This window comes from Chaetodon trifascialis, chromosome 4, assembly GCF_039877785.1.
Source record: "Chaetodon trifascialis isolate fChaTrf1 chromosome 4, fChaTrf1.hap1, whole genome shotgun sequence".
Classification (NCBI taxonomy): Eukaryota; Metazoa; Chordata; class Actinopteri; order Chaetodontiformes; family Chaetodontidae; genus Chaetodon; species Chaetodon trifascialis.
In genome coordinates this window covers 6,497,731-6,518,127 of record NC_092059.1, presented here as the reverse complement: position 1 = coordinate 6,518,127, position 20,397 = coordinate 6,497,731, and the positions used below count along the sequence as shown (strand labels likewise).

The window sequence follows — 20,397 nt, the reverse complement described above, 5'->3', positions numbered from 1 at the left end:
CTGTCACTAGAATGTTTTCCTCTTATCTATGGACCAAACTCACCGCAGCGACCAGCGGCTAGCTTCTTAAATGTGTCCGGAGTTTACGGGAAACACGCTGCCAACTTTTGGAGTTTTAAAATATCAATAATGTCAATAGCGAGCTGTTTTCGGAGGCTTGAGGTTCGTGAGTACAAACTTGGAAACTCCGGTCGTTACCAGACACACTCACGGTAACGTAACTAACGACGGCTGTGGACCATTAGAAGCTAGCACCGTCGTTCAAGACGAGTATCATTTTTAGGTTTTCTACCTTGCAGCAATGAAAACAGCACAGTGGTAAGTAAAAACTAATTATGGCAGCTACTCTATCGACGGGCGGAGCCTAGAACCGAGGGGAACAGGACTTTCAGGAGCCGGACAGGTAGCCCGGCCGCCCCGTTGCGATGGGCAACCGCGGGATGGAGGAACTTATCCCGCTGGTCAACCGCCTCCAAGACGCCCTGAGCAGCGTGGGGCAGGACTGCAGCCTCCACCTGCCGCAGATCGCTGTGGTTGGAGGCCAGAGCTCAGGCAAGAGCTCCGTCCTGGAGAACTTTGTGGGCAGGTAAGATGAGCTGAACTGTAATGACATCAACTTTCATTATCACTTTTGACTGCACCTACTTTAGCTACATGTCAATAAAGGTACTCACCAATGAACCCCCTTTATCCGGGTTTTATGTACCGTTAATGATGGCTTTACTCATATTAATCAGTAATTTGCTGATGCTGTAAAGATCACCTGAAAGAAAGAAAGAGGTTGTGTTTTTCCAGGTGGTGATTTATCCCTTTGACTGTTACCTGTCCTCAACCAAAGTCCATTATCAACAAACAAGTCTATAACCTTTGATGAAAGAAAGAATCATTTTTTTAATGGTTAGCTCTGAATTAATAGTAAATACCCGCCAACAATATTTTTAATAACCTGGCAATCCAAAAATAGTTTTCATCAATGGCTATGTATGTAAAGTATATTTATAAACCTGATATGTCTTTATGTACAGCCTGTACTTAACACTTCTGAACACCTTCTTCGTAATAAGTCACCATAAATGACTTCAGAGACAGTAAACATGTGAGCTGTTATCAGTGGGTGTGGTTCTTGATGTCTGTATTTTAATAATATGGGACTCATCGACTCTTAATTTGGAATATGCTGCTGTTTATTTGTAATGCTGAAAGTAAAGTCATGGTAACTGTGGTTCAGGAGCTGGGACGAGCTCAGTACACAAGGATCTGTGTTCCACTGAACTAAAACCAGGACCTCAGGCAACTACTGCACCCAATAACACTGTCTCCACGTGCTTCTCTGCCCAGCAGTGGTGACATGGCATGAGTTTCTAATCTGGAGCGGTGGATGCCGAGGGTGCCAGTGTCTGTGTATCAGCAGAAAGTAGAGCACCATGTCTCAGTGTCAGGCTCTGTAGGTGTATGTGGGTGGGACATTAATACAGCTCCTGAGAGGTCATGGAATCAGCGTTCTTTTGTTAACCTGCAAGTAGTTCAGTCAACCTTAAGTGAACTTTGTAGAATCTTAATAGTCACATCTGCAGCCTGCTCGTGAATAACAGGGTTGCTTGCACAGATCTTACATGTAAGTTTCAGTTTGTGACAAGGAGACTAAGTGTGTCCATCCTGTCTGAAAAGAATGCTGGTGAGACAATAGTTTTCGAGTTTCGAGACAGTAGAGCTCTGTTAACTGAGCGAGAGTAGCATGCCATCCAGGTCAGAATATGTGGAGTAACTGTAGAAGAGTTAATGCTCGCTTTCCGGAGTGTGTATTGATATTTTATCACACACCACCCTTCTTTGTCTCAGCTATGGCTATGTTATGACATCCCTTTTGTGGGGAACGGTGCCAGCTTTTTGATCTGGGACAGGATGCAGTTAAGCAAACTTCCTGAATCTGGTGTTAAGAGGAAAGAGGTGGATTACTTTTTACCCTGTGCATTGTGTTTCTTTATTGTTGATACTATATTTAGCTTTTTGTCTTTATACATGTCTTATATGGCTGATCATATGGCAGCAGCTTTCTTAGCCTTCTTGATCAGCTTTCAGATATTTTTGATAGTATGGCAACTAAAGGAAAACATGTACAGCTGAGTGTTTGTGCTCACAATGCTTTACTATGACTTCTGTGTTATAGAAGATGCAAGTTCGCATTGACAGAAAACACAGCGACAGTGTGTGTATGCGTGTCCTTCTCCAATTCAGTCTTTCTTTTCCAACAGAGACTTCCTTCCACGTGGTTCAGGAATTGTCACTCGCAGGCCTTTAATCCTCCAGCTGCTCAGTGGTAAAGCAGGTAGGTCAGACTCAAGCTTATTCAGTCATTCAGTGTTTGCGTTCTGCCATTGTGAAGCTTGTATGTAAAGCTGCCACCAGATGGCAGTATGATATTTTAGCCTGGCTGGTGGGCCAGTGCTGGAAATACCGTCTTCTGGGTGGGACTGTTATATTGCATCCTGTATTTTTTGGCCCTCGGGAGGCAGGATGTATATCATTTACATTATCTAAAAACATCTCAAATGGCTAGAAACTTGCCAAAAGAGTGCAATTACAAATAAACATATAATAATGATGATAATAATGATAATGTATTTGTATAGCACCTCTCACACAAGAAATGCAACTTAAAGTGCTTTACAACAAAGAAACTGCCTGCACAAAGTGCTTCACATAAAAAAGAAAATGTAAATTAAGATTGACAATAAAACCCACTTCATGATAGTAAAAGTAAGGATGAAAATAGAATGAAGATAGAGATCATATGGAAAATAAAAAGAGCAGTGATTAAATAAAGTTAAGAATAGAGCACATAGAATGCATAAAATACAATAAAATACAACATTTTAAAAGAGGTGCACATGTGAGAGGCAAAGCACAAAGGTTTCAGGCCTGTATCAGGAAAGTCGTAGCCAGGTCACGCTACATTAAAGACTACTTAAAGACTAGTTTGTCTAAGTTAAATAGCATGTATGTATCCTGGTGTGTTGCATTGTGCTCTTGTGGCCGAACTCACAGTAACAGCTAAAGCTGAGATGCACTGGACAGATCTGATATTCCAGTGATCCTCCAAAATTATGGTTGAATTCCACCTCTATCCTTATCCACCTGTTTTTTTTGGTTTTCTTTCCAGAGTATGGGGAATTTTTCCACTGTAAAGGAAAGAAGTTCACAGACTTCGATGAGATTCGCAAAGAGATTGAGACAGAGACGTGCAGACTCACAGGATCCAATAAAGGCATCTCTCCTGTCCCCATCAACCTCCGGATTTATTCACCACATGGTAACACAGTGTTTATTTGTGTGTGCTCGACATGAAATATCCATTTGCGCAAAGTTTATGCCTCTGACACGTATGACCTGTGTGTATATTAGTGCTCTTCTTGTGCATGTGTGTGTTTGCAGTACTGAACCTGACTCTTGTGGACCTGCCTGGCATCACCAAGGTGCCCGTAGGCGACCAGCCAGCAGACATAGAGTATCAGATACGAGACATGATCATGCAGTACATCTGTAAGGAAAACTGTCTCATCCTGGCTGTCACGCCAGCCAACACTGACCTGGCCAACTCTGATGCGCTCAAACTGGCCAAAGATGTTGACCCACAGGGTAAGCCACATGTGTGTTTGGGTTGTATGGTCTGTGGACGTGTATGATGTCCTGAGAATGTGATTATCACATTATTAGAAGGAAAATGTTTGTGTCTACAGGCTGAAAGGGTTGTCCTATAGTATTCATATTACCACAGGTTTTTAAATCACGTTCAGAGGCTAAAATATTTCCTGTTTCTCATCTTACTTTCAGGCTTGCGGACAATTGGTGTAATCACTAAACTGGACCTGATGGACAAAGGCACAGATGCCCGGGAAATACTGGAGAACAGGTTGCTTCCACTACGCAGAGGTGGGCTGCTTGTGTGTATGTGTGTGTCTTTGTGTGTGTGCCCATGTTGTGGGGCATAAATCTGTTTACACAGTCACATTGTGGGGACTCACCTTCGTTATGGGGACAAAAGGCAAGTCTCCATAATTTGAAGGTGTAGTAGTGGTTACCGTTATGGTTAGGGTAAGTCTTCCAGGAAATTAATGTTAGTCTATGTAATGTCTCCAGAATTATGGAAAAATGACTCCGTTTGTGTGTGCGCGCAGTGTAGTGTACGTGTGTTTGTGTGTCTTGAGCCACCTAGCTGTAATGTACTTAAACTGCATCCAGTGGAGGCTCTTTGGAGAGGACTGACATAATGATTGTGTCTGTTATCGGCAGCTTGAGGCTCGGTGTCGGTCAAGCTTTCTCTCTGTGTGACTCTTTCTTTCCGTTTACTTTGTTCACTCTCTTTCTATTTTTCCCCGTACAGTATCTCTTTAGCTTGCTGCACTTTGTATGACATCCTAGTAGTGTGCGTATGTGTACTGTACAGAGATACAAAGCTGATATTAATGGCTAACAGCAATGTGTGTGTGAGTAAGAGATGGCTAGAGACATAGAGAGAGACACATAGAGAGAGGCAGGGGAAAAGGCGTAGCAGAGAGCTCCTGTGACAGTGTACAGACTGTGCAAAGCACCACCAGGTGCTGGCTGCTTCATGCTTCTGCTACAGTGCTAATGCATTCACCATGGAAGCCCACTGAAATAACCACCCTTGTAGCCGCATAGAGCTGAAGCATTAGATATGGAGCCTGGTGCTATTACATCTATTACTGTGCTAAATAGGGGATTTGGCCCACTATACAGCACATGCTCTGCTGTTCCACAAACGTATTCGTTTCCTGCTTGTATGCTGCAGTCTTGATGGAGCAAATGGCAGGCTGGGAAGAGTTCCCAAGGACACATCAAAAAATGAAAGTTGAATCTGTCAGACACCAGAGTCCTTGATTGGTCCTTCTTCTCGTTGCTCATTGTTATCCTTGCAGTGATCACGTGCTCTTCCCTTCTTTTCTCTTGCTCCCCAGGTTACATAGGCCTGGTGAACCGCAGTCAGAAGGACATTGATGGGAAGAAGGATATTAAAGCAGCTCTGCTAGCAGAACAAAAGTTCTTCATGTCCCATCCGGCCTACAAACACATGGCTGAAAGCATGGGCACCCCGTATCTACAAAGAATGCTTAACCAGGTTAAAAATGCACACGCACATACACAGAGAAGTAAATAGATCATGTATATGTATTGTTACTGATAATATTTGTTTGCAGCAACTGACAAACCACATCCGGGACACTTTGCCAGCCTTCCGTCTTCATCTGCAGAGCCAGCTTCTGGCCATGAACAAAGAGGCTGAAGAGTACAGACAGTACAGTCCTGATGACCCTGCGCGCAGGACCAAGACACTGCTTCAGTCAGTCACTTACTCTGGATCTGTGTGGTGACTCATTTATTGCCTTTTCAGTTATTGATATGTCAGTGTTTTTCCTGGTCTGTGTGTTTCTGCCCTCCAGGTTAGTTCAGCACTTGGCCGTCGACTTTGAGAAGCTTATCGAGGGCTCAGGCGACAAAGTAGACACTGTTAGTCTGTCAGGGGGGGCTAGGATCAACCGAATCTTCCATGAGCGCTTCCCCAATGAACTGATTAAGGTGTGTGTGTTTAATTCTGTGTGTGATTTTTGTTTGTCTTTGTGCATATGTAGCGCGTGTCATATAGTGACTGTCACAAAGTAACTCCATGAATACTATATGTGGCCGACTCTGGTGACTCTGTGGCCAAAGGTGTGCTGTGTTTGTCTTAAGATTGAGTCTGATGAGAGGGCGCTGCGGCGAGAGATCAACTATGCCATCAGAAACATCCATGGCGTCAGGTGCAGTGTGGTGTTCTGAGCAAATGCAAAGTGTCTTTTTTATCATTTATAATATTTTTTTTTGTTTGTTTTTTGCTGCAGCCAATCTTCCTTTTCTCTCTCCCTATAGGACAGGTCTGTTCACTCCTGACATGGCCTTTGAAGCCATAGTGAAGAAACAGATATCAAGGCTAAAGGGGCCGTGTATTAAATTTATTGACATGGTCAGCCAAGAACTAATCACCACTGTGTACCAGTGTATCAGCAAGGTATTAATGTGTGTGTCACGCTCTTATACGATGTAGCAGGGTGTCAAAACTATCTGACTTCTGGTCTGTTTTCTCTTTATAGCTCAGTTCCTTTCCCAAACTGCAAGATGAGACTGAGAGAATTGTAGCCAATGAAATACAACTGCAAGAGACTAAATGCCGGGACCAGGTCATTCACTCACATCTGGACATTGAACTCACAAATCAATTCTACATAACTCCTGGATTGTTAAGTTGTGCTGTGGGTCTGTTTCTTTCGTTAATGTATGTCTGCTCTGTCCAGGTCTTGTTGCTCATTGACATACAGCTCGCCTACATCAATACCAAACATGAGGATTTCGTCGGCTTCACTAAGTGAGTACCATTGTGGGTTTTAAACCATAAAAAGAACTATACATTCTGAAAGAGTAAATAAAATGGGCTCCTTCTGTCTCTCAGCGCCCAGCAGGCGTACAACCACAACAATAAAAAGGCTGTTACAGGGATGGCAGCAAACCAGGTATGACTTTCAATACAGCTGCATTCATAAGGTCAAACATTCACTAACCTCAGTCACTAGAAGGTTTAGCTGCCATCTAAGTAACCCAGTGATGTCTGAAAACCACAGAGACCATTGCTTTAGCATATGCTCAGTCTTGTTTACCTCCCCTCTTCTTCTGAACCATCCTTGTCACTTCCAGTGGTGGAAGAGGTGCTCAGATCTTTTGCTGAAGTAAAAGTAGCAATACCACAGTGTAGAAATACTCTAGTAAAAGTAAAAGTCCTGCATTCATAATTTTACTTCAGAAAACTGTGAAAGTTTTGGCATCAAAATATAATAAATATACTTAAGGTATCAAAAGTAGTCATTATGCAGACTGGCCCATTTCAGAATAATATATATATTATATAATTATAATTATAATTATTGATTCAGCAATGTGTTTGATTGCTGCAGTATGTTGAAGCAAATTTAATTAACTATGAATTACCCCCAGAGATCAATAATTATTTGTTGATTATATTTTGTATAATATTAATCTGAACCTGCGGTGAGTAAATGTACTTAGTTACTTTCCATCACTGGGGTTTTCTGCAGTGCAGTGTTTGAGCGTGCGCAGTTGTCAGCAAATGTTTTTCCTTCTATCTTACATTTGGATTTATTTTTCCTTTTCAGTGATGTCACTGCCCCATGTGTTAGGCATTAATCAGCATTCGTAGCTGCAGATAATGGGAGATTTTTGAGATTTTACTGATCAATCATCCAACCAGAGTTGATCTTGGCTTTTTATAGGAATGCAGTCGAGCAAAAATGATTATATTTTGTCTCTGTCTGTTATGTTTAATATGTAACACAATATTTATGTGACACATTTAAAAGCTTGAATAAACAAAAACGCAATCCCAGTATGATAGTGTTTAGTCAGGAACACTGATGTATGATGACAGTATCAGTTGAATCATTTTAACAACAGCTTGAAGAATTAAAAATGTCAGTTGTCAGTTATTTACAGTCTCTCGTGTCGCTTTGATAGTAGTTAACTCTTAAATAATACCAGTGTCATCCCCAAAAATGTCATCTAAAGCCCTAATATGTTGAGAAAATTAACTCCATCTTCATTTTGCTCCTTTATCTCCTGTTTCTCCCCAGGGTGTGGCCCCTCTGTCAAGTCTAATAGTAGGAGACCAATTTCTCTTAACCCACTCACTCACTGCTGCCTCTACTGGAAACATTTCTATGCAGGATTCAAGCTTAGGGGTTGTGGGTTGGCATGCTACTGGTGGCAGCAAACATGCACACTGGCAAAGTAGCTTTTTGTAGCTTTATTAACTCAATTTTTTCATAATCTGCATCTGATACACTGCTAATGTTTTACACCCTTTTCCTCCAAGTTACAGATTACAGTATTTTTTTTCTCTCTGTCTCAACACAATCATCTTTACCTTCTGCAGTTCTGCTGCTCCATAAATATGTGCAGATGTTAATATTTTGCTAGTCTGCAGGATGTATATGTCATTTCTTGATATCTGTATGCCATCTCATACTTCCTGTTCCCTTATTCATCACACGTCTGTCTTTCAGCCTCTTGCATTCTGTTTCCAGAATGTGTTTTATGACCTTTGTTTCAATGCTTTCTTTGTTTATTTACCTGTGTATCTAGTCTTCTCTTGACCACTCATGCCCATTGGTGGTCAGTGAAATGTTTTGATTATTGCCACATGGATGCATGATCTACGTCACAGATCTCACAAGTGTCTAAGCTGCAAAAATTTTTGCTCTGATATCAACTCTTTCTGACCTTTGCTCTTATTTTCATCAGCAAGGTCCTTTCTCTCTGTGTGACCTATGTTGCACCCTTCCTAGGAGTTATATCTTGCTATCTCATTTTCCATAAACCTGTCCTCTGATTGCCATTGCGGTGGTGCAGTCAGTCCTGAAATCTGAGCTCCTTACCCTTGGCTGTTGTTCAGGTCATACGCAAGGGCTGGCTGACCATCAGCAACATCGGCATCATGAAGGGTGGAGCCAAGGAATACTGGTTTATCCTCACTGCGGAGAACCTGTCCTGGTTCAAGGATGATGAGGTGAGGCATTCACACTCACAATCATGCTTGAAACAAAGGCATCACACCAAGTCATGTTGTAGTCTTGAGGGATATTTTAGGTACTTTACGAATAAGAGAAGAGTGAAGTCAAAACACAGCAGTGCACTTAAGTCATCTAAAGTTTATTAACACACATCTCAGCTTGAAACAGCAGGTTTCTTGAGAAGTTGAGAGATGATTAAGTGTTAGGAAATCTTTATTGTTATCAGCCTTCCTGTGAAACCCCTGCAGATTTATTGAAGTCAGTGGAGGAGCAAGTGGCCCTCTGCTCTGATGTCAGTGGGGCTGCCATCTGTCTGCCTGTCTGTGCCTGCTGTACAGGAGCAGAAGGTCTGCACAGCAAGTGTAGACAGGCAGACACACCACAACAGTCTCATCCTGTCACAGTTGGTATCATGGGAAGAGGAAAGGGCAGACTACAGGAACTGAGGTCAGGAGAGGGTAACACATGACAACATTTGTATATAGATAGAAACAAGCACCTGTAAACATTCACATCTGGATGAAAACACTGTAGATGATGTCTTTGTGGATGAAACTGAGTCGTTGTTTGACAGCCATAATTGAGTGGTCGGTAGGAACAATATACAGTATGTGTTTACAAATAAGTTATTGTTCTTGGTAACCGCACTAAAATGACCTGAAGTTCGAGTTTTGGCTAAAACCAAACAAATGTACCCTTTGTGGACACTTTGTGATATATGACACCATTAGATGCATAACTAAAAGAGCATCTTTAGCCCTGTTTCACTGCACAGAGAACAGTTTTCTTTGCTCTTCTCTCCTGCCACCTGGACCTGCAACTGAGCCCCTCCATTCCCCCCATTCATTCCTCTGACGCCCCCCCTTCCCATTCGTCCAGCTCTCTGCTCACTCTTCCCCTTGCTCCCCCTTTTCTTCCTCTTCTGGGAGTTCAGGCATTTGGAGCAGCTCACTCTGACACAGCTGGAGCTGCCCCAAGCCAAACTAAGACACACACACACACACAGGCACGCACACACACAAACGCACACAGTGGGACAGGCTTGTGTATACAGTATACAGTACACATGCGGCGTCTGATGTAAACAAACTGGCATGCAAATAGTGGAGAAAAATATACACTCACTCAGACAGACACACGGCCACTTTTCAGATAAACACTGGATCACTTGAACACAGTGTTCCCAGACACAGCCCCAGGCATGCATATTGTACACACACAGTGTTATAGGTTTACAAATCAGCTTGTGCGCACACACAGACTTAGCACATCTGTGACAAATAATACTAAGACAGGCAAGCAAATATCTTTTGACCACATCAGAGCAACAAGCTTTGGCTGTCTGCGGGTGAAACAATGAGACACGTATGTTTCACTGCAAGGATTGAAGCTGATGTGAAAGTCTGAACCGTCACAGTTAGTTTTGGTTCTGTTCGGCGAGGCTTTGTTTGATCTTTGCGTTTATCAGCTGTGTTTGGAAGGCCTGAGTGCAGCTGCAGTCACCCGTATTATCACAGAAGATCAGATCTACTGCCTCTCCACATGCATCTGTGTGTGCACATGCAGTCACACAAGCCAAGCTTCTGCTTCTTCTCTCTTGCAGTTCCCGCTCTCACTCTCCCCGCCCACACTACCTCCACAGACATTTCTTTTTTTGCTCCCCCTTTTTTTATTTGCTCTTTCTTTACCTCTGTTGCCTTTTCCTCCTCCTTTCTCTCCCTCTTTCTGTCTGTCTCTCTTTCTCTGTCTCCCCCTCTTTCTTTCTCTCCCCCTTTCTGTGGTTGGCAGTCTCCCTGGGACTGTGCACATTCCTGGCTGGAAAATCTGAAGCTTTGTCCAAACACCAGCTTCCAAGATCTGCCCAGAGAAATCCCACATGGCTGTTTCTACACTCCAGACCTCCCCTTTTGACTCCCCCTCTCTCCTCTCAACTCCTCCACAGTCTCTCTCACAAATACCCCCCTCCCCCCACTCCCCCACCCCTTCCAACCTCTCCTCTCCATCCCTGTGTCGATTGCTTCTACACACTTCAATTTTGTAGCTTCTTCAAGGCCGTACGGTACATTTCCTTTCTGTGTGCCACAACAGTTGTATCCTCGTACTGACCTCATGCTGAGAGTGCAGCATAATGGTTCAGAGTTTAATCTCCACAGCACACTGAGCAGACATACATTCCTTCACCCCTCGATTGCCATGGCTCCACCAGGCAGTCTGAAGAAAAACAGATGGCTCATGCCTATACACTTAATCTACATGCTTCCCTCTGTGTGTAGGTGCATGCGTGAGGCCTGTTCCAAATCTCAAATCCATTAGTCTATAGGAAGAGGAGACACAGCTTCAGACACAGCAGCACTGATGTATGATAGTTCACGACCACCCTGACACCACTGGGAATATGACACACACACACACACACACACACACACACACACACACACACACACACACACACGCATATACACAGCAGTATTGCCACAGAGATTCACATGCACAAACTCAATATATCCAATGAGAGGAACTCTGGAAGAAAGAAGTTTAGAGTGAAAGTGAAAAAGAGGCTCGATTAATCAGCTAGTTTTTAGCTTTTCTGCCTGAAATGCCGTTGAAATAATTGTCAGTCACCAGCTTCTCTTGCTTGAATGTGCTGCACGTAAACGTCTCTGTCTTGAACGTACGCATCACTCATCGTTAACAAAGACGATTAATTCAAGGTGACAGATGCCGCAAAACAAATGTCATTAAGCTTAATATTGAAGGGTTAAAAGCTGGTGATATTGTTGCACATTTTAAGGCATTCGCACCCGTTCAAGCAAGAAACATCAGACAGTGTTGGACCCTAGATTGGCTTCAGCGTAGAGTATATGCAGGTTTTCACGTTGTCCTGAGTCTTGCTGCTGAAGCACTTCCTTGCACAGTCTAACCAATGTGCAGACTACTGTACACCAGTAAGATCCTGAACAGGTAGTCTGAACACTGGGATGACGGAGCAGGACCTTGTCTCACTTTCTCTCCGGCCTCGCCTTTCCCCACTCTGGTTGTTTGCTAGCAGTCCAGGCCACAGCGGAGGGGACTCGGCAAAAGGTTTCCTTTGTTATTTCTCTTCTTTCTTATCCTGTCTCGGCGTTGGGTCGCAAGGCGAGGGTTCTCTCACGCACATCGGACATCCAGTCCTATGGGTGTCCCTCCTCTGGAGATGTTAGCGTATCTTGGGCGTCCACGGGGCTGCGTCCCGGCGTAGTATCCAGTCTTGACGTGGCACATTCACTCATTCAGCTAGGGATCTGCCTGTTCACTCAGGGAAGGCATAAGGAAATTCGGGGAGTGAGAGAAGGAGAGAGAGTTAGGGAGGAACTCAGCAGCCATATATGGTTTGATGGGACCCATGGGAAATCAACTTTGGAGTGGTCTGCAGTTTCTCCCCACTTCTCCTGCACACTCTCTCTGCTCTCCATGTTCCTCAACCCTTCCTCTTCTACTCTAGCAAAATCCACCTCCCTCGATCCCTCTATCCACCTCTATCCCTCCTCTTCCTCTCTTCCTCATCTCTACTTTCTATTTCTACCCCATCAGAGCGTCCTATACTCTCCCGAGTCTCCTCCCCTTCTGTCTAAAGCGATCCCAGATGTTGCCGTATGAGCGCCAATCGCGTTCTGTCATTTTTTTTCAGCCTCTGTTACAGGAAGTGGGCCCCTTTGGAAAAAAGGAAAGAGGAACGAAGGAAGAGAGTCGTAGGGTTCAGGGGAGCACTGAGAGAGGGAAGACCGAAATGTAGCACCAGCATGCTCACATCTCATGCCACATGTGTGCACGGGCTCAAACGCATGCGCGCACACGTGCATCCACACACATGCAGGATTTTTGCAGAAATGCTTAAGGTGTCTCCTCTAAGGACGTGTCTTTACCTCATCCATGGCTCTTCCTATTACCAGCCTTTCTGGAAGCCCCCTTCTCAAAGGTTAGAAGGAGGGAGCAGGCCGGGGAAGAGAGATGAGGGGGAAGGGCTTCACTTGAGGAGAAATGTTGTGTTAAAGCTTGAGTCTGAGTAATGACTTTCACATGTGAGCCCGGCCTCTCTCCCTCTCTTTTTTCATACTCCTTCTCTCATTCTCTCCCTCCCTCCTTCAGTTTTCTGTACCCTGCCTCCATACAGTCTGGTTCTCCTCACTCTGGCCGCTCTACTCCTCCTACTGTTCCCTGTCATTCATAAGTCCCCGTGGTGATGACAGACTATAGACTTATGGCATCTCCTTCCCTCCTTCTCTCTCCCCCTTCTACTGTCCCTCTTTCGCTAGTTAGTGGGTAGTTAATGTGAGGCAGTGTGACAAGCAGACACATCATCTGATGTGTTCCACATCCCCTGTCCGCCTCCCCCTCTGACATTTTTCCTTCTACAATTCAAGTCTCTTGGCCCTGCTTTCATCTCAAGGGGCAGCCTGAAAAATATTTACTACCAGACATACAACTATTTTAGCCAGAGCCCCCATGTGAACTGTCTTCAGTCTCTGTCGGGTTTTTTTTTTTTTTGCTATCAACACCTGTGTTACCTCTCTGTGATGTCATATTTTACTCTGCATACCTCTGTCAAACTTTATCTCTTCGTATTCTCTCTTTTCCAGGAGAAGGAGAAGAAGTACATGCTTCCTCTGGACAACTTAAGGCTCAGAGATGTGGAGAAGGGCTTCATGTCCAGCAAATTTGTCTTTGCTATCTTCAACACAGAGTTAAGGTTTGTGTGTGTGTGTGGCTGGAGGCCTGTGTTTGTTTATGGGTATGAGTCAGAAAAGGGAGTTGTGTTCTTGTCACCTGCTTGCTGAAGTTTTAGTGATATTTTACAAGGGTGGACATGTCAGAGGAGGAAAGGGAGGAGATGTCAGAGTGGTGTTTTGCCCTTCCTTTGACCTCTTCAGTTCAAATTTGCCACCAGAACTGAAAGGATATCCAGTAGGTGCTGCAGCGGGTGTAGTGTTTTTGTTTTTTTTTTCTTTTTAATTTTGCCTCCAAATATTTGCCAGGCTGTTGAGGGCACTGCTAGGTTTGGGTTTGCAGGGTTTATGTGTGTGAAACAGATTGAGAAAGACAGAGAGACAAAGAGAGAGCATAAGAGAAAGCAGAGCGAGAGAGTGTTTAGGAGCTGGAGCTGACCCAAAGCCTGGCTGATTGTACCAGAGCATGTGGGCTTTGTTTATAATTCTGTGCTATGCTGCATTCGGACACACAAACTGGATTTGCGTGTGTGCGCACATGTGTGTACGTGCCTTTGCCAGTGTGTGTGCGTGCGTGTGTGTATAGACCACAGCATACCGACGGCAGGCTCATTAAGCAGCTAATCAAAGCCAGAGAGCTTGGATCAGAGATGAGGCTGCTCTTGTTTGGAAAGAATTGCTCGACTCACCACAAAAAGGAGGGAGAAAGAAGAATTGGAAGGGTTGAGAGGAGAAAGAAAGCAGGAGAGAGAGAGTATCAGAGCCATTGGCCAGGAATGTGTCAAAGTCTGTCCTATGGCGCCCCCCACCCCCCACCCCCTTTTCCTGCGCCTTCACTCTCTCTGTTTCTCTTTCTGTGTTTTTTAATGCGTGTGTGTGTGTGTGTGTGTGTGTGTGTGTGTGTGTGTGTGTGTGTGTGTGTGTGTGTGTGTGGCAGACATTGCAGTGGTTTTGTCCCTGTCTGACAGTAATCAAAAACCTCAGGAAACTCTTCGAATCTAAAGCAGTCAAGGCTCTGTGCAGAAATTCCTCAAGATGAGTGAAGAAACTCACACCGGCCACAAGCTGAGGAGAGGATAGCAAAAGGGGCAGGGGAAAAAAATGTTGATGCGAGTGATAAATCAGCACAGAGGACAATTTTAATGTGTGCTTGCTGGTGTGGACGAATGTTAGTGTCCTGATCCGAGTGTAATAGCACTCTAGTATTGTCATTGTTGGCCTGGCTCCCTGTCTGTTAGCCACCACGCCCTGACTTATTAGTCTCACCCGTCCTAGCCCAGCCATAAGCTCACAAACTGACGACCTATTTCTTGATCTTTCCGTATGGCTCTCTGCTGCTGGAATCTATCCCCCTTTTACTCTTTCCACGTCTGTTGTCTCTCTCATTCTCACACGCACAAAGGTTTCACATATTTGAGGTTAATTGCTATGTGTTCTGAATGTGAGAAGGGAACAACAAAAGGAGGAAAGAAACAACCGAGTGATTAAGGAAAAATGTTTAACAGATGGGCTACAGCCTGCTCCAGATCCTTCGCTTGTTTCTTGCTCTGCTGCGCCGCCTCCACAGCCAAAGCTCAGAGTTGGTACGATGGTGTGAAGAGGGAAGTGAGGAACGATTGAGGGGAAAGAGGAGCCGGGGAATGAGTAGCGTGGAGAAAATAGATGATGGAGATAAGGAGATAAGACAAAAGTCTGGGGAGAAATAGTGTTTTATTTTGTGTGTCTGTGGGTGTTTGTTTGTGTATATCTGCCTCGTTGCAAGTGTTGTGTGTGCTTCTGTCCTAAATATTTGTTGGTAAATGTCGTCTGTCTTTACATTCTTTTGGTTTAAAATAATGTATTTAAATAATCATGCCGAATTTGGGGAGGACTCGCCCAACCTGTTTAATCCTTCTTTCCATCAAGCACCTGTGTTCAATCTGTGGTTCCCAACAGGGGGGGTTACTCTTGTGGGGTCCTTTTTACACAAAACCCAGTGATTTGTGTTTCGCCTGTTTCAAGTAATTTACACAAGATGCAGGAATGGGACGCAGGTCAGCCAGTGCACCACTTAAACATGTGGCCATTCTCTACATACCTTACATTAAACTGGGCTGCGACAATTGTACTGTTCCTAATTTTGCCCAAGACATGTTTTGAATTTTAGTCTCAAAGTGAAAGAGAGTCTCATAGTGTCTGCTATTAAATCACACACAAACTCACCAACATAAGACACAGGTTTATTTTATATAAAGACATTTTTTGTTCATTTCTCCGTAGTGCAAACCAAATACTGGAGCATAAAAGCTCTGAGAAATAATCAACAAAATTCAGTTTAATTTCATGCATAGCATTGACAGCATTTACAGTGTAGAATAGCAAATGACAGGGTTCAAACTTTGTTATTTTCATACAAACACAAGAAATTACACTAAAACTTAAATCATGCCAGTGAGCCCATTTGAAGATGAAGGTGAGACATAAGGATTTTTACAGTATGATACTTTCCTTCACCGTGCCGTGTGCAGGCGCTCAGGTGACTTTTCTCTGTCTGGAGGTTACTGAACAACACAAAATCTGAGACCACAGCTGATCGTGTCGTCTGTTCAACGATGAGAAATGTGTTGATCTCACATGTTACACACAAAGGCAACTTTGTTTTAATTACATTTGGCTTGTGTACAAAGTGGGTCACAAGCTGAGAGAAGAAGAGCTTTTAAGAAATTAGAATGCCGAAAGCATCCGTGAGGTCTTGGTCCTTTTTTTTTTTTTCTTGATGCGACGTCCGCTTTTAAGCACACTTACTGATAGTAGGCGATCTGCATTATCTCAAAAGCTCTCAAGATGAATGATAATTAAACTGAACGATACAGCATGTGGCGGAGTGCTTTACAGGGACTACTTTCCTCACTTCCCACAAGATGTGGAACAAGACTTGCCTTGTTTCCACTGGAAGTGAACATGGTCAGAAAGTGGAGACAGCGTATAGCTAAAAATGACTGAAAACATCATTGCCCAGCTGAAATTATCCCACGCATTGTGACGAAAACTCTGGCTGCATCACCTACACCGAGAAACCAGTAATAACATGTCATTACTAAAAGGCCAGGGTTCCTGTTTTGGATAATGCTTGTCATATTTGATCATTCAGCTAGCGTTACAACCTGTGGATGGCTGTGATATGTACTTTTTAAACAGCATAAGTAAGGTAACCGGTGGGTCAGTCTCCCCTCAACTTGGCGTATTGGTATAAAGAATGTAAGGTTTTGAGTTTATTTCTCTGTATTGTGGAAAGAGTGTTATTACTGGCTAGGCAGCACCGTTTTTAGAGACGTCTGACAATGTTGCTCTGTATTTGTAGGAACGTGTATAAGGACTACAGATGCCTGGAGTTGGCCTGTAACTCTCAGGAGGAGTTGGACAGCTGGAAGGCGTCTCTGCTACAGGCTGGAGTCTACCCTGAGAAAGTCACCGTTAGTGCCCTGACCCCGAATTCAACCCAATTAAACCCAACCCTGACCGTCACTACGGGGAGCTGCACCTGTCTGCACCTCACCTTTGCGTTGAATGCGCATCGTAGCTTTTCCTAACCTCAAACCCCAGCCGTAACCCCGTACCCCTCTCTCCATGTTCCCCCTTCTCTTCCCCTGCCAAAACGAAAAAGCTAGTCCCCCACCCCTTCCATCTCGCTCTGTCGTTGGCTCTTCAGCACAGCATTCTTGGCCTATGATGTCACTCCAATATGTGTGTATGTGTGTGTGTGTTCTAGTCTGTTTCTAATCAGCAGTTCCCCGTCCCTCACCCGCCCCCCCCTTTTCTTTCTTCTGCCCATTTCTCCTTACCTCCCTCTCTTGTGTTCCCTCTTTTCTGCTCTTCCCGCTCTATACTTCTCGTCACAAGCGTAGAATAGATGACAAGATATGGAAATACACATAAGGCTGATCTTTATTGCTTTACACATCTGTACTAGCGTGACATTACCAGATGTGTTTCCTCAGCAGTCGCCGCAGCACGTAATATTCTTGGTTAGAGATACAGGGACACTCTGAACAATTTCTCCATCTTGTTTTTCCCAGGTGGATGGGCAGGGAAATGGAGCGCCTGAAAACTTCACAGACCCCCAGCTGGAGCGTCAGGTGGAAATCATTCGGAAACTGGTTGACTCCTACATGACCATCATCTATAAGACCATCAAGGACTTAATGCCAAAGACCATTATGCACCTCATGATTAACAACGTAAGCTATCCAGACCAGACCATTAACTTTTTAATAATTTTCCCCTTCCTTCTTTAAATTTTCCAGCCAAAACCTCACACACACAGCCCAGCAAAATCCGTATTCCCCTCTTGGCCATACAGGCATTCTCCATTTGAAAGACTGTTTGAGCGTACTCCAATGACTTGACAAAGAGAGACCGTAGAAACAAAAAAAAAAGATTTTCACCACCCCTTTAAGAATTTCGAGTCATAATCCCAAATCAGAGTAAAATATCACTTTACAAAGTCTAACATTTTGACTTGTCACAGCTGTTTGTAATCCCTCTCTGTAGGTGAAGGAGTTCATTAGCTCTGAGCTCCTGGCCCAGCTCTACGCTCTGGGAGAATGCTCAGCGCTGATGGATGAGTCACCGGAGCAACGGCAGCACCGGGAGGAAGTGCTCTGCAAGCACGCCGCCCTGAAGGAGGCGCTCGCCGTCATTGGAAAGATCTCCACCTCCACCTGCACGACCCCTGTGCCTCCACCTGTAGACTCCTCCTGGATACAGCCCTCCGGGTACAGACACACAGTCAGTGATGAATGGAGACAAACGTGTGCTACCTCTGCCTATCGCTTACTGTCATCTTCTTCTCCACCCAGTTTGACACCCTCTAAAAAGGCAGCGAACAGTGGCAAGCCAGCAGTTCGTGGCCATGCCCCATCCGCTCCTCGGGTGCCCACTCACACTGGACCCACTGCCTCCATGAGCGCTGATGGCCTTCGGCAGCTCACTGGCCAACCCAACCGCGCTCCACCTAGCGTGCCAAGGTGACTCTGAAACCACACAATTACAGCCTGAAATCTGACCTGCTATATTATGACGACCTCCAGCATGTCACTCAAACATGCACTGGCACACGTATGCATGCACACAATCAGACCTTGCGCTGCAGAGGCACTGGGGCAGAGGGAGTTGTTATTTGAGCTGGGTGGGGGTCTGCTGGAAAATGTGTTTCTCATATTCTCTTTCCCATCAGCCTCAGTCGACAAGACTTCTCTCAGCTTTCTACTGGAGCCAGAGACAACAGGCTGAGCGCTCTGTCAAGTTTTCATCTTTCTCTCTGTCCTTCATCCCCCCTTTTCCTTCTCTCTCCTAGCATGCATTTGTTTTATTGCCTTCCCCAGTTTCCCTCATGCAATAACCGTTATTTTTCCTTTTCCCCCTACTTCTTTTTCTTGTACATTTCTTCACTTCTCCTCTTTCACTGGTTCCTCCCCTGCTTTTGGCCTGTCTCTCCTTTTTCTCTCTGCCTCATTTCCTCTGTGCTCTCCAATGGTTCTTTAGGTTCTTTCCCGCATACAGTCTCCCTCTTTCCTCCCCTGACTCCTTCCCTCCAACCTTACCTTCTTTTCCCTGCTCGGTCTCTCTCCCCCTATAGATGTACATGGGGCATGAGAGTACTTCTATAAATCTGTTGCATTATTGCAAATTTAAAAACAAATTCCAGGTAAAGATACAAAAAATATATGCCTGAAAATTTGTGAGCGGGGAAGCGTGAGCCCTGAATTACAGTGCTCCAACATTTGGATTAGCTCCTTGCTAAATTGTGCATCTCTCCACCTGTGGTGTAGTAATCTCTAGTAACCATTATTTCCTCATCATTTCTCTATCTTCCTCTTTCAAACACTGCCAAACCATATTACACTCTGTGTAACGCTTTCTGCAAGTTTTCACATATTTCGTGATGAGCCTCTGATCCAGGGGTCAGCAATCTGGTTACACAATGGGCCAGTTTGGTTTTTTCTTTCCTATCAAAACTGCTCAGGAAAGGGCCAGCTCAGTTTGATAGCTGCAGTGGAGACATAGGCCTGTGTTTCAAATGTCTCCATTTGTTTGAATATTTTACAATATGAAAGCTCAGCTGAAGGACAGCACCCTCTGAGCAGTAATCAAGTCCTTCTGGAAACCGTACAAATGAAATGTGGATAATGAAAACTTAATTTCTGTCCATAATACAAGAGCAAAGCACAGTACTACATTTCATGAGTCACTCCTGGTGAAAGACATGATTAGACTGTTGAATGAAGGATTTAAATGGGTGTTCTGTTCATATTGTTGTATTGAACCTTATAGTAATATCTTTAATCCGATCTTTTCTCCAGGAGGCATCCCCCAGCCATCCCAAATGTAAAATAACAGATTACTGTCTATTCAGAACTCCATTACCCATCAATCCCAGTGATCCTTCCAGCTGCAGCTAACTGCTACCCAGAGACACCCAGCGACCTGTGTGATGTGTAATCCAGCTGAAGCACTATGCTGGGCTTCTCTCCGTCCCCTCTGGGAGCTGCTGTCTGCAAAATTCAGCGAGTCTTGAGCCTGTTTTGTACATAATATCATCGACCGTAAAGGCTGGAATGTGCTCGACTGTCTTCTGACTTTTCTCAAGTGCCTGAACTTTGTGTAAATAAAACTTTTGAGATATTCTACTTAAAGAGAATACACATGCACTATTTTTACTGTTTTTCAATAAACAGGTGTTTTATTTTTGAACGTGTGTTCTGATTTCTCATTGTTTTAGGGTTTGAAATGAAACAAATAATACTTTCTAAGGCACGTCATCAATATTTCCCTTTAGCCAAAACAAACTTTTACCATTAGCCAATAGCAGTGGTTTTCACTCAGATCTAAGGGTGTATAGGAGATCTTTTGGGTGTTGCAGGGGTCCCAAACTGATGACACCTTACATTGACTAGAATTTAGCATATAATAATGTTATCTTTCAAATTGTACATACAAAAGATTTTATTTTTATTTTGTGTCCAAAAACCCACATCAAGGTTTAAGGGGAGTCTCTTTGTCTATAGAGCTCCCTGGCAGTT

The 20,397-nt window shown here is 44.1% G+C and overlaps 1 protein-coding gene across 1 annotated transcript; it reads left to right on the top strand.

Moving 5' to 3' along the window:
* Positions 1 to 57: 57 nt before the first annotated feature.
* dnm3a (dynamin 3a) lies at positions 58 to 19,965 on the top strand. The gene is made up of 21 exons (XM_070961264.1): positions 58 to 586; positions 2,253 to 2,326; positions 3,161 to 3,310; positions 3,433 to 3,636; positions 3,832 to 3,930; positions 4,977 to 5,137; positions 5,217 to 5,359; positions 5,460 to 5,595; positions 5,749 to 5,816; positions 5,926 to 6,064; positions 6,147 to 6,233; positions 6,348 to 6,418; positions 6,503 to 6,563; positions 7,695 to 7,721; positions 8,516 to 8,629; positions 13,250 to 13,359; positions 16,677 to 16,788; positions 17,392 to 17,553; positions 17,867 to 18,090; positions 18,175 to 18,342; positions 19,678 to 19,965. Exons 1-21 carry the CDS (start codon positions 426 to 428, stop codon positions 19,709 to 19,711), a joined length of 2,505 nt encoding a protein of 834 aa, XP_070817365.1. The 5' UTR covers positions 58 to 425; the 3' UTR covers positions 19,712 to 19,965.
* Positions 19,966 to 20,397: the final 432 nt, after the last annotated feature.

Excerpts from the sequence above, each read along its gene's own strand:
- dnm3a (XM_070961264.1), top strand. The coding sequence starts at position 426 with ATGGGCAACCGCGGGATGGAGGAACTTATCCCGCTGGTCAACCGCCTC. Across the intron at positions 5,596-5,748 it reads TCCCCAATGAACTGATTAAG|ATTGAGTCTGATGAGAGGGC; the intron begins GTGTGTGTGTTT and ends GTTTGTCTTAAG. Across the intron at positions 6,234-6,347 it reads AGACTAAATGCCGGGACCAG|GTCTTGTTGCTCATTGACAT; the intron begins GTCATTCACTCA and ends TGCTCTGTCCAG.